Source organism: Conger conger, chromosome 2 (genome assembly GCF_963514075.1).
Source record: "Conger conger chromosome 2, fConCon1.1, whole genome shotgun sequence".
NCBI lineage: Eukaryota > Metazoa > Chordata > Actinopteri > Anguilliformes > Congridae > Conger > Conger conger.
Window position 1 is genome coordinate 78,682,002 of NC_083761.1, and position 13,875 is coordinate 78,695,876.

A 13,875-nucleotide genomic window follows, 5' to 3' on the forward strand; every position below is an offset into this window, starting at 1 on the left:
GAAAATCAAAATCAAAAACCAGAAAAGTAGAAAGGCAAACAAAACAAAAAGGCAAGGCAGGCTCGGAAATCAAAAGGCAAAGGACAATGCAGAGACTCAGGTTTAAATACATGAGGGGAGGTGACAATCGAGGCGGGGCTGGGAAAAAGGTGGGCTAAACAAATAGACAACAGGTGGGGAAACATAATAGGGTAATAACATAATAACGGGAGGGAGATGAAAATGCCGACTGGATGCACATAACAAAACATGTAAAACATACGGCTCCGGATTAGGGAGTAGACATTTGAATAGTTTGAAGACGTAGTGATAGTTAGAGACAGGTGCGAACACTTCGCTGAAACTAAACAAGTAATCAGGGATAGCATAGGGAGGCGGAGTTACAGAACAGTGGAGAAATACTAAGAGATTGCGTTAGTGAGTTAGTTACGTGAATATTTCTAAACTACCCAATAAAAGTGATTGTTAGTTAGTTAGACAGACAGTAAGTGCATTAATCGGATTAGTACTGTACAAAACCTAGATTAGTAGTAGTTAGTAAGAATCATGCTTTACAACATTTAACTACCAAGAAAAAGCAGGAACTAAGAATCGCGAGTTTTAGAAGGAATGTTGAAAACCCGAAAACTACCGTAACCACCTGAATAGTGGGACACACAGACAGGGGAGTGACTAGACTGGTAAACATTCAGACTCAGACATAACAGGGGATGACAAATGAGAACTGTAATGGAAAATACTAACCAATTTCAAAAATGAAGAAATAACAATAAACATAAATACACACAGGACAAATACAGGAACATTACAATAGGTTTATTACTAACGATTACTAATTACCTCGTTAACTTGTCAATCCTCCACACCTGATTTCCATTCTCTTGCTGCTCTCAAAATAACTGTCTACACCTGTCTACACCTGCATATGAGCTCAGTTTCATGTCAAGTCTGTGTGAAATTGTTGCCGCCTGTTTGTCAGTGCACCTTTTGAGCGTTTGTCGACCCGTTATGATCCAAGCCTGTTTATTGACCATTGTTTATTGACATCTGTTTTGTTGACCATGCCTGCCTGTACCACGCCTGCTGTTTTTGTGCTTTTGCCCCCCGGAGCAGAGGTCAGTCTTGACTTTTGCACCGTCATTGACCCTGAGCCTGCCTACCGTCCACCTGTACTTCTGCCCCGCTGACAGCTTTCCTGGCTACCTGACTTCCCGCATGGTGTACCGATTATGAGACTGCCTTCTCCCTCGGTACTGCGCTTTGGTTTTCTGGCTGGATATTTACGTGTACGAACATTGCTTGTTTTTGACTATGCTCTCTGGACATTCTGGACAATAAAGCCCTGATGGGACTTTACTACACTACTGTTTTCTGAGTCGTGAATTTTGGGTCCAAACCCCCCATGCACCCATTTCATACAGTACTATGCAAAGGATTTAGGCAGGTGTAAAACAATACTGTGAATGCTTTCAAAAATACAAATGTTAGTAGTTTATCTTTATCAATTAACAAAATGCATGAACAGAAGAAGTGAATGAACAGAAGAAAAATCTAAGTCAAATCAATATTTGGTGTGACCACCCTTTCCCTTCAAAACAGCATCAATTCTTCTAGGTATACTTGCACACAGTTTTAGAAGGAACTCGGCAGGTAGGGTGTTCCAAACGTCTTGGAGAACTAGCCACAGTTGCTCTGTGGATTTAGGCAGTCTCAATGCTTCTGTCTCTTCGTGTAATCCCAGACAGACTTGATGATGTTGAGATCAGGGCTCTGTGGGGGCCATACCATCACTTCCAGGATAGCTTGTTCTTCTTTATGCTGAAGATAGTTCTTAATGACATTGGCTGTATGTTTGGGGTCATTGTCCTGCTGCAGAATACATTTTTACATTACATTATTGGCATTTGGCAGACGCTCTTATCCAGAGCGACGTACAACAAAGTGCGTACCCATAACCAGGGATAAGTTCGCTGAAAGACCCTAGAGGTAAGTACAATTTCAACTGCTACCTGTACAACAAAGAAAAGGACAAGGGCCTTTTTTTTTTTTTGGAACAAACAAACAAACAAACAAACAGAGCAAAAGTCACCAAAGTTAACGTTTGGGGCCAATCAGATGCCTCCCTGATGGTATTGCATGATGGATAAGCATCTGGCTATACTTCTCAGCATTGAGCAGACCATTCATTCTGCCCAAATCCCCAACTCCATTCGCAGAAATGCAGCCCCAAACTTGCAAGGAACCTCCAACTGCTTCACTGTTGCCTGCAGATACTCATTCTTGTACTGCTCTCCAGCCCTTCGGCAAACAAACTGCCTTCTGCTACAGCCAAATATTTAAAATAGAGAACCTGCTCCTGCAGGTTCAAACACAGGTTCCTGTGTTTTCGTGCATAGTTGATTCGCTTGGCCTTGTTTCCACGTCGGAGGTTCTCGTAATCTTTTGATTATATTATGTACTGTAGATGAAGAGATTTTCAAAGTCTTCGCAATTTTACGTTGAGGAATATTATTCTGAAATTTTTCCACAATTAGTAGACGCAGTCTTTCACAGATTGGTGATCCTCTGCCCATCTTTACTTCTGAGAGCCTCTGCCTCTCTAAGATGCTCTTTTTATACCCAATCATGTTACTGGCCTGTTGCCAATTAACCTAATTGCAAAATGTTCCTTTCTTTTTAGTACTACTTACTTTTCCAGCCTTTTATTGCCCCCGTCCCAACTTTTTTGAGATGTGCTGCTTCCATCAAATTCAAAATTATTATTATTATTTTTTTTATTTAAATATTTGATATGTTTTCTATGATCTATTCTGAATGGGTTCATGAGATTTGCAAATCATTGCATTCTGTTTTTATTTACATTTTACAAAATTCCCAACTTTTTTAGAATCAGGCTTGTATAGATCAAGATGACCTTTTTAAGCATTTTATCATATCCCACTGGGTCACACAACATTTTATTATATCCCAGTCCCACTTTTTCTGAAAATAAATTATACTTTTTGACAAAGAAACCTTTGCTTCAGAAAAATGTGATGAGGACGAATTTATATGATACTGTAAAGTAAAGTCTTTTTTGGTGTCAATGTGGGCCAGAAAAATTCTAATTTTAAACATACAATCTGCAGTCACAGCCACATTCGTGTGTGTGAATGCCACTGCTGACTCACGAGGGTGTAGACAACCACAGTTTCAGTCCTCTCAACCATGTGGTGTGGGGCGGCCAGTTGTGTAGTGGTTAAGGTAAATGATGTGCAAGGTCAGTGGTTCTAATAGCGGTCTAGCCACAATAAGATCTGCACTGCTGTTGGGCCCTTGCTTAACCCTGCATTGCTCTGGGGCAGGATTGTCTTCTGCTTAGCACAGTAGCTATACATCGCTCTGGATAAGAGAATCTGCCAAATGCCAATAATGTAATGTTATGGAATGGTGTCCCCAGCTTCTCCTTTTCACACTGCAAAGTATAGCCAAGCTCTCAGAGTGGCATCAGTGGAAGATCTTACCTATGTGGCTTTGACATACAATCCACCAGCACCCGATCAATCAGTGTCGTTCACTAGGGAGGGATGAATACATACCCCTACCTCAGTGAATCCTCCCATAAACTGACCGATGCAATCAGCAGCTATTGCCGGACTGTTCTGGATTCAATCTGAGGCATGCTGCCTTATATGAATGTTCCATGTAGAAGACCCAAAGGAAAGTCTTCTCTATGGTAAAAATGTGAATTTTTCCATGACAGTTTCATCATGAAGATGCTGCTGTGGTTTGTAGGAAAATCTCATATATTTTCATAACTGGCTTAAATTGACTATTATTACGATATTCATATTCATATGTGTAAAAAGAATTCCAAGCATTACGTGTGCATATTGAGTCAATGTAACAGTACAGTGTGCCTGTCAACCAAAGATTTAAATATAATCAGATCCATCAAAATCTTTACCACTTTTAACCTTCAAATTATGTTTGGAGGTGGCACGGATGGTGCAGTGGGTAGCACTGCTGCCTCACAGCAAGGGGGCCCTGGGTTCGAATCCTGGTCGCTCAGGGCCTCTCTGTGTGGAGTTTACATGTTGTCCCCGTGTTTGTGTGGGTTTCCTCCCACAGTCCAAAGACATGCAGGTTAGGCTGATTGGAGAGTTCCGGACTATTATCGGACGATGTGCAATTATTTAAAACCAAACAGAGTAGCCTATTGGGTTTCAGCACAAGCTAGGTTTGCTGTTTATCCATCCATCCATCCATCCATCCATTATCTGAACCTGCTTATCCTGATCAGGGTCGCAGGGGGGCTGGAGCCTATCCCAGCATACATTGGGCGAAAGGCAGGAATACACCCTGGACAGGTCGCCAGTCTATCGCAGGGCACTCACACACTCATACCTACGGGCAATTTAGACTCTCCAATCAGCCTAACATGCATGTCTTTGGACTGTGGGAGGAAACCGGAGTACCCGGAGGAAACCCACACAGACACGGGGAGAACATGCAAACTCCGCACAGAGAGGCCCTGGCCGACAGGGATTCAAACCCAGGACCTCCTTGCTGTGAGGCGGCAGTGCTACCCACTGCACCATCCGTGCCGCCCCGGTTTGCTGTTTATGAAGTACTTGTAAGGATGGTGAGCAGCTCACATAAAACTACTGGGCGTAAACAAAAACTGTAAAAGTGAAACCATTTTAAAAATGTGCTCTTGATCATGTAAGATATCATCTGCGTAACATGATTTTACTCATGATTTTGCAGAATGACGCAGCCACCCGTGAGATGATACTGCAAGTACCATTGAACATGGCGGCTCCATTGCTTGGATTGCGGCCACGCTATCGCTGGGGTTGCAGTCCTGCTGCTGCTCAGAGTGCTTCTCCTCTCATCATTACTCCTGCTCACACTCTCCATCTGCCAATGTCGGCTACTGCCTGCCAACACAGAAGAGCTCACCTTTTGTCCTTGTATTACTGCAAAAGCTCTGACTGTGATTACATAATTAAAGCAACTGTTGGTTCATCTGTAAAAACTATGTGTTCAACTGATCAATTAAGTTAATTTATTTTCATATTTTGGTGCTTTGCATAAGAATGCAAGATCTTTACTTTATTCCTAATGAAATAAATTGTGAGGATTGTTCCTTAGAAGTGTTAACCCTCTGGGTTCTGAGGGCAAAATCAGCAAAACTGGCGACTGTGTCATGCTCTGACATTTCTGTCATTTTAATCAACTTTATATATACAGTGATTCCAACATGTTTCATCCATTTGTTTTAAGCACAAACTCAGTGACAATAATCTGGCAATATTAAGTAGGTCAGAATCATATGTTGGTTGTAAATTGCTCACACAAATGAGCAATTTACAATTTAGAATCACACAAATTGTGACATGAAATTCGTTCTAGGTCTTGGGTATCAAAAGATGACAAAATATTGTAGCCAATTAGAAATATACAGTACTGTTAGTAAGTTGGTGTGAAAAATTCTGTAAAGTAAGAATGCTTTCAAAAATATAAATATTAATTATCAAAATATTTTTATATATCGAAATATTTTTATCAATGAATAAAATAAATAAAAATAAAATAAAATTGAGTGAACAGACGAAAACCACCCTTTTGTGAGGTTGAGGAGGTGCGGAGAGCCAGGTGCGACTAAGGGGTAATCCCTTGTAAGCGGACACACAAACGTGCCCGCCACTCAGACCCCGGGGGGTAGAGGAGACAGCTCTGAACTCGGAGACAACTCCGCACAAATAAAAGGAAGAGCCCCAAATACCAGCTCTGAAAATAAAAACTACCTTACAAAACCAGGGCGAAAATCACAACCAAAAATGAGTGTGTAAAGGCTAGCACTCCTACCCCGGACCGGGGAAAACCCAAAATAAAAGTACAACCCAGTATAAAAGACTGGGCGAACAAAAATAAAGACTCAAACCACACAAATCAAAATACAAAAAAAAATTAATTCTTTAATTCGTAGATCTTAGTTCAGAATTTAATATGGTACAGTCACATCTATGAATTAAAAAGCTGAATGACCTCAATGTCCACCCTCTAATTATATCTCTCTCAGCCTCTATTCTCTTTCTTTCCTCCTCTCTTCTGATATCTCTCTCAGCCTCCACTCTCTTTCTCTCCTCCTCTGTTCTGATCTCTCTCTCAGCCTCCACTCTCTTTCTCTCCTCCTCTGTTCTGATCTCTCTCTCAGCCCCCTCTGTTTCTCTCCTCCTCTCTTCTGATCTCTCTCTCTGCCTCCACTCTCTTTCTCTCCTCTGTTCTGATCTCTCTCCCTCAGCCTCCACTCTCTTTCTTTCCTCCTCTGTTCTGATCTCTCTCTCAGCCCCCTCTCTGTTTCTCTCCTCCTCTCTTCTGATCTCTCTCTCAGCCTCCTCTCTCTTTCTCTCCTCCTCTCTTCTGATCTCTCTCTCAGCCTCCACTCTCTTTCTCTCCTCCTCTGTTCTGATCTCTCTCTCAGCCTCCACTCTCTTTCTCTCCTCCTCTGTTCTGATCTCTCTCTTAGCCTCCACTCTCTTTCTCTCCTCCTCTCTTCTGATCTCTCTCTCAGCCTCCACTCTTTCTTTCCTCCTCTCTTCTGATCTCTCTCTCAGTCTCTCTTTCTCTCCTCCTCTCTTCTGATCTCTCTCAGCCTCCACTCTTTCTCTCCTCCTCTGTTCTGATCTCTCTCAGCCCCCTCTCTGTTTCTCTCCTCCTCTCTTCTGATCTCTCTCTCAGCCTCATCTCTCTTTCTCTCCTCCTCTCTTCTGATCTCTCTCTCAACCTCCTCTCTGTTTCTCTCCGCTTCTCCTCTGATTTCCATCTCATTCATTTTGATTTTGCGTTTTCCAAATATCACTGTATCAGCACAGTAATAATTACTCCAATTGATCCAACCACGACAGCCAAATTGCTCATCGCCTCTCTCTTTCTCTCCTCCTCTGTTCTGATCTCTCTCTCAGCCTCCTCTCACTTTCTATCCTCCTCTGTTCAGCCTCCTCTCTCTTCCTCTCCTCCTCTGCTTGTATCTTTCTTTGAACCTGCTGGATCATCATAGTAGTGTGGTGGTATCCTTGCATGGTAAACAGCACTGTCTCAATCTTATCCAGAAGCTCTGTAACCTGAGTGCAGTTGTTCTTTTCTCTGTTGTTAAAGACATGATATCCGCCACCACAGCTGTTGATGAATTCCTGGAGCTCTCTGCTTTTTCTCAGAAACTCCTCCACTGGTGTTTTCAGCTCATCTCCTCCAGTGGAAAGCACCAATGAGTATTTCAAAGCGCCTTCTCCAAAATGATCCTGGATCCATTTTACAGTGCTCCTGTCTTCCAATGTGAATCTCCCCAGCCTGACCACTAGCAGGAAAAATTGGTTGACATTTTCATCCATTTCACGCTTGATTTCATCATTAGAAATAGATATGTCAAAGATCCCAGGTGTGTCAATCACAGTAACACTCCGCCCTTCCACCTCTGCACTATGTGTCTCACACCTTAAGGTAACAGCCACAGGGGAAACTCCCTCTTTAAACACCTCTCTCCCCAGGATGGTGTTTCCAGATGCACTCTTCCCTGCTCCAGTCTTGCCCACCAACATAATCCTTCCAGACTCTGTGAGAAAATACAGTGCAGGAGTTATTCATCATATCTCATAACTGAGATTAAAGTAGCCTGCAGCTGCACACAGAATTGTACAGTCCCCTCCAAAGGTATTGTTATACCTGTTGTATCAGACCACCCAATTTTAAGGTGAGCAGAAGTATTGGAACATGTGACTGACAGGTGTTTCTTGTTGCCCAGATGTGTCCTGTTTGATGTATTGGTTGTACAATAATAGCTCTGAATATCAACTCTTGGTTTTAGCCTTAGGTTGAAGACCGCATTTGTGTTAGAAAAGCTAAATCAACATGAAGACAAGACAGCTGTCTTTGTGAAAAAAGCAAGCCCTTTTGAAGCTTAGAAAAGAGGAGAAATCGATCAAAGCCTTGAGGATCGCTCGTACAACGATTTGGAATGTCCTGAAAAAGAAAGAAAACACTGGTGTACTGAGCAACAGACATCGAACAGGTCGACCAAGGAAAACAACAGCAGTTCATGATAGAAACACTGTGAGAGCTATGAAGAAAACCCCCCAATACATCAGTCAGTGACATCACAAAAAATCTCCACAGGGCAGGGGAGAAGTTCTCTCAATCAACTGTTCAAGAAAGACTTAGAGAGCAGCAATATACCTCAAGATATAAACCACTCATCAGCAGTAAGAATCAGAAGCCGATATTACAATTTGCAAAGAAGTAAAGAGATGAGCCAGAAAATTCCTGGAGCAAAGTTTTTTGGACTGATCAGACCAAGATTAACCTCTACCAAAGTGATGAAAAGGCCAGAGTGTGGAGAAAGAAGGGATCTGATCCAAAACACAAGCTCATCTGTGAAGCACAGTGGCGCAAGTGTCATGGCTTAGGCTTGCATAGCTGCTTCTGGAGTGGGCTCACTAATTTTTATTGAAGATGTAACCCATGATGGTAGCAGCTGGATGAAGTTGTAAAGACATTCTGTCTGCCAACTTATGAAGAAATGCGTCCATTTCAGCCAACACAACAAGTGTCAAGTCAATCACATTACATTATTGGTATTTGGCAGACACTCTTATCCAGAGTGATGTACAGTTGATTAGACTTAGCAGGAGACAATCCTCCCCTGGAGCAGTGCAGGGTTAAGGGCCTTGCTCAAGGGCCCAACGGCTGGGCTGATCTTATTGTGGATTAGAACCACCAAACTTGTGCGTCCCAGTCATTTACCTTAACCACTACGCTACAGGCCGCCCACAAGCCCACAAGACCTTAACCCAATTGAGCATGCATTTCACCTCCTGAACAAGCAGAAACTGACAGAGACTGCAGCAAAAGCCCGGGAAAGCATCACAAAAGAAGAATGCAACAGTTTGGTGATATCTTTTGTGTATTGCAAAAACAAAAGAATTGGCCTTGTTCAATACTGTGTTCCAATACTTTTGGAGAGGACTGTAGCTGTGTGTGTGAGTGTGTGTGTGAGAGAGCGAGAGAGAGAGAGAGAGAGATAGAGAGAGCGAGAGAGAGAGAGAGAGAGAGAGAGAGAGAGAGAGAGAAAGAGAGAGAAAAGATGGAAAAAAGACTGTAAATACTGTTAATACTACCAAACATATTTAGCTAAATTACATTTGCTTATCTCATTGAGTTATCCAGCCCTATCTCCTGGCTGAACCCCAAGGACATAAATGCATCATTACCTTTCAGAGTAAAAATGATAATGATCAGGGCACATCCAAAAGTAATGTGCAAACCTAAGCCCTTCAGCCATGTCCACTTCTGAAGGATACTGTTTGGATTATACACTGGAAAACATCAGAGAACAAATGATTGAACAAATTATTCCACAGAACAATTTAAAGTGAAATGACTCAGTTTAATTCAAAGACTGAAATTGTCACCTGAATCAATTTGTTCACAGTGATGCATTATCGTAAAATTACACAATTACAAATTAAACAATATAAATCATGAAAACCTTTTCATTGATAACATTTCTTATAATATCGACATGGTATAGTACACTACATCTTGTATGGGTGTACACTGTCACATGGTTAAAAGAAAGTGGCACCTAAACCGTTTGTACTTTTGGGATTTTTAAATGGCAAATTCAAATTACCTTGAAAGATCACCTTAACAAAAAAAAGCAGATTTTACTTAATAATAATCCAGATATGAATCCCTGGTCTTGGAGTCCATTTCTGCAATCATGTTTCCACATGGAATTTCCTACATTAATATTTTATGTCTATCTTGTATATAATTTCAATGCAGTCTCTGAATTGTTACCCATTTCCATCCTGCTTAGGTAAACAAAACTGGATTTTGTTTTTTCATATACAGTGCAGTCCATAAGTATTTGGACAGTGGTACAATTTCTGTTATTTTGGCTTTGTACTCTGGCACAGTCCATTTGAAACAAAACAATGAAACAACAGTTTAAAAAGTACAGACTGTCACATCCATATTAGGAGATACATAAAAGAATGACATCCCTTTTCATACAGTCCCCCATTTTAGGGGACGGAAATGTATTGGACAGGTGGATTCTAAGCTGTTTTTGATTTGTCAGGTTTATTCAACCACTTCCTTGTTCAGTTACTTTTAATGTGTGGCAAAATAAAACATGCAGAAATATATGTAAGGAATTCCCTTCCGCACTCCGCTTCACTGATTGTTTCTCCTGGCTTTCGACCCACGCCCCGGCTCTCGACTACGACTCAGCCCTGCCCTACAGTGCCAAGCCTTTGCGGATTGCTGTTTGACCCTTGCATGGACTTGATTTGATTGTTTTGGCTGTTATTATAATCTCCCGTGGGGAGTTTATCCTATACACTGGTCCGTGTATGCATTGGGTCCACCCACCAAGCCTGGGGATGTCACATTTTCATATTTAACAAGAAATAAAGACCACCCACTATATTTCAAAATGCATGACCTCCAGTCCTACATCAGTTTCCTCCTTCTTCCCTCCATTGGAATTACAAGGAACTGCTTGTGGTGAAACTTGTCAGAATAGATCCTGGAGGCTTCTACCTCGAGGGTGAACTGCTTCTCGGGATCAGGCAAAATCAGGACCGTAGCAGAGGAGAAGCATCTCTTGAGCTCTCGGAAGGCCAACGCAGCTTCAGGGGTCTAGCAGAAGGTGACTTTGCTGGAGGTCAGGGCTGTCAGAGGGGCATTTATAGGACCTGTTTCAAGCATTAGGGCCACATAATCTTGCTATACTTTTATGTAGCCTACTTTGTTTTTCAATGACCTTTTCCTATAAAAGACCAGGTAGTTGGCCATGAAAATATACAATAGTAGTTTTATGCTACTACCTATAGTTTTGTTGTTGGTTGCACTTCTGAGATCAGTGCTTTGGCCACAGCTTGTTTAGGCCATTGGAATTCTAATGATAAAAGCCTTCAAGTGAACAGGACTATAGGCAGGGTTCTTTCACATTTTTACACACATTCACATCACATTATAGTTATTTAGCAGACGCTTTCTATCCAAAGCGACTTACTGTTGATTAAGCTAAGCAGGAAGATGTGGGTGTTCTGTTTAAATAAGACTAAATGGTTTTTTTCATCATACTTTACAAAAAGGTTCAATTGCCATTTACTAATGTAGTTGTGAACATTAATTAATTATGGACAGTACATTAATTAAGCATGAACTTAACTTTTCATTATGTAATGCATTTCTTAACAACTAACTAACAATTTTGTTACATGATATTTATACATTAGCAAACCATAGGATAAACTTATAATTAGTTAAACATGAACATATACATTAACTGGCTTTTTCATTCCAATAACTAATGCAGTTGTTGACATGAATTAATGATGTACAAATACACAAACAGAGCTGTACACATTAACTTCCCAGTAGTAGCCTACTTAACAGTTAACAACTACAGTACATTTGCTCATGCCAATTCATGGAACTTTATTGTAAAGTGTTACTGCATTTTTAGGCCTATATTTTCTGCAAATGTACATGTTTTTCATGTTTTTACAGTACAAATAATATTCCTCAAGTGCGTCGTGATGCTATGCCCCATGGCCTAATCATTTTTCATAGTAACATTCTTCGCCCTTCATAGCCATTTTAATAAGCTACCAATAAAATTCCACTGCAAGTGAAATTGCAATGCTTTAAGTCAAGACATAGCTACAATTTAAGTAAATTTAGTTTTGAATACTGTTAAAATATGCCTACTTTTCAGTAATGCAATGATGACCACCATTGTTTTGTTTTTATTTGTAAATCAGCTCTAGTGTTAATTATACAACGGATAGGACCAGTCCATTGTCTCTATTGGTCAGTTTGCATTCCAGCCGTGCCAATGTCCACGACATATGCATGGCTAAACAGAATGTTCACACATCTTTTAAAATTACTCTGCGTTTGCAGATCTACTTTGTAATCAAAATGAACATAACTTAACCTTATCAAATGATCCCACCGCTGTTCACTCTTGCATTAACGTAACTTGGTTAAACTGTTGTGCTGGCCAAATGATGCATTTCAGACTCAGTGTACTGTTCATGTCACCATTTAATCAACATAACAGAAGTGCATATTTTATTATTTTGTTGACTGCCAAGCTTTAGCGATGTTGGCTTGCACTTCAAATGGTTGATCTTGAAAAGCTACGCAAGCATAAGGTACAGTAACGTTAAAACAAACTTCTTCAGGTTGGCTTGAAAAGCCCCGTATATTTCCATTGCCAATGTAGTTCAACAATCTGGAGCCTGATTAATGGTTGCACTATTTTAAAGACCTTTCAGTGTAGTCTTTATGTAAGATATGCAAGCAGGACAGCAAGTGATTTTGAATGTGTTGTTAGACGATGTTACATACCAGTCGCATTGTTTGGTATTCCAGTGTCACACAAATATGAACAGTATTTTCAAGAGAGCTTGTTTGTAATTGACGTTAACATTAAAAGCTACCATAGAACCCAAGTTTGGCATGTACTGCATGCCGTTTTGAAAAGATTTATGATTTTACTATGCAATAGTGCAATGGCATTCCTTAGAATTTGAGGTTTTCCTATAGCATAATGTAGATGTAGTCCCAAAATCATAGCTCCCGATTTCTTTCATAAACAATATCTAGCCTCATTTGATTTTTTTGAATGATTAAAGTAAATGCTTAACAGTTACCTTTCATTTAAAAGTTAAAAAGTAAGAGTATATTAATAAACCAATACTGCAACGTGATTCAAATTTCAGCACTTTGTAACTTTGTTAACACCTCATAGTACAATCCATCTGAAATAAATCTCAGTTATCAACTCACTTGAAACGTGGATGTATTGAGAGCTTTATTCACGGAGCATGATATGAATTACATTTTCAGACAGGCCTATAGGCTAATTACAACCAGAACATTTGTACATTGATATTCTGGTTGATTTTGTTTTGATATCTTAGTCAAAGTGCCCTATATGTTGCTCGGGGTAACTTGCGCTATTTTTTGAGCCTATCCCAGCATACATTGGGCGAAAGGCAGGAATACACCCTGGACAGATCGCCAGTCCATCGCAGGTCACACACACCATTCACTCACACACTCATACCTAGGGGCAATTTAGACTCTCCAATCAGCCTAACCTGCATGTCTTTGGACTGTGGGAGGAAACCGGAGTACCCGGAGGAAACCCACGCGAACAGGGGGAGAACATGCAAACTCCACACAGAGAGGCCCTGGCCGACGGGGATTCAAACCCAGGACCCCCTGCTGTGAGGAGGCAGTGCTACCCACAGCACCATCAGTGCTGCCTCAATTGTTCCAGGCAAACTTTAAAAAATTAATTTGACACATACTGTAACAAATTTATGTCAGAGGATGCACATACAATGTACAAAAAAGATACACTAAAATACAAAAAAATTACAAAGCACCTTATGTTTTTATAGTATAGCACTGAATATCTCAATTTCTAAGTCAAGGACCAACCCAGAACTACATTGTCTGCTTGTGTACAAAATATGGTAAAGATATCGACAGGCATTCAAATTCCAGAAGTTTGTAAATTCGGGAAGCTAACTAGTAATAGTTCATTTTCTTGTTGGTACTGATAGTGAACTGGTCTTGTTTTCTAGCTAGATAAGCAATAGTATACATCGCTTGTCTGGGGTGTAATTTTGGCAGCTACGCGTTCTTTTTATCAATCATGCTTGTTTAGCTAAACCTTCATTTGTTTCAAAACTATAAGGTTGCAGATGAATTGTTTGTGGTACACTATCATATCTTAGTTATATATCCAGTTAGTTCCTTAGCCGAATAAGTTGCTTGCTCATAATATAGTTGGTTCGCTAA

The 13,875-nt window shown here is 40.6% G+C and overlaps 2 protein-coding genes across 2 annotated transcripts in view; both read right to left on the bottom strand.

The window, feature by feature from the left end:
* Positions 1-6,772: 6,772 nt before the first annotated feature.
* On the bottom strand, positions 6,773-7,583 carry LOC133112527 (GTPase IMAP family member 8-like). Its single transcript, XM_061222894.1, has one exon. The coding sequence runs from the start codon at positions 7,581-7,583 to the stop codon at positions 6,903-6,905; it is 681 nt and encodes a 226-aa protein (XP_061078878.1). The 3' UTR covers positions 6,773-6,902.
* A 2,917-nt stretch (positions 7,584-10,500) lies between these two features.
* LOC133121352 (GTPase IMAP family member 4-like) overlaps positions 10,501-13,875 on the bottom strand; it is a 53,400-nt gene continuing 50,025 nt past the window's right edge. Inside the window, exon 5 of the mRNA XM_061230553.1 lies at positions 10,501-10,689. Coding sequence (XP_061086537.1) covers positions 10,501-10,689 — 189 coding nt within the window. The remainder of the gene's footprint in view (positions 10,690-13,875) is intronic.

What these genes read in the sequence shown, in the direction of transcription:
- LOC133112527 (XM_061222894.1), bottom strand. Translation starts at nt 7,583, where the DNA reads ATGTTGGTGGGCAAGACTGGAGCAGGGAAGAGTGCATCTGGAAACACC.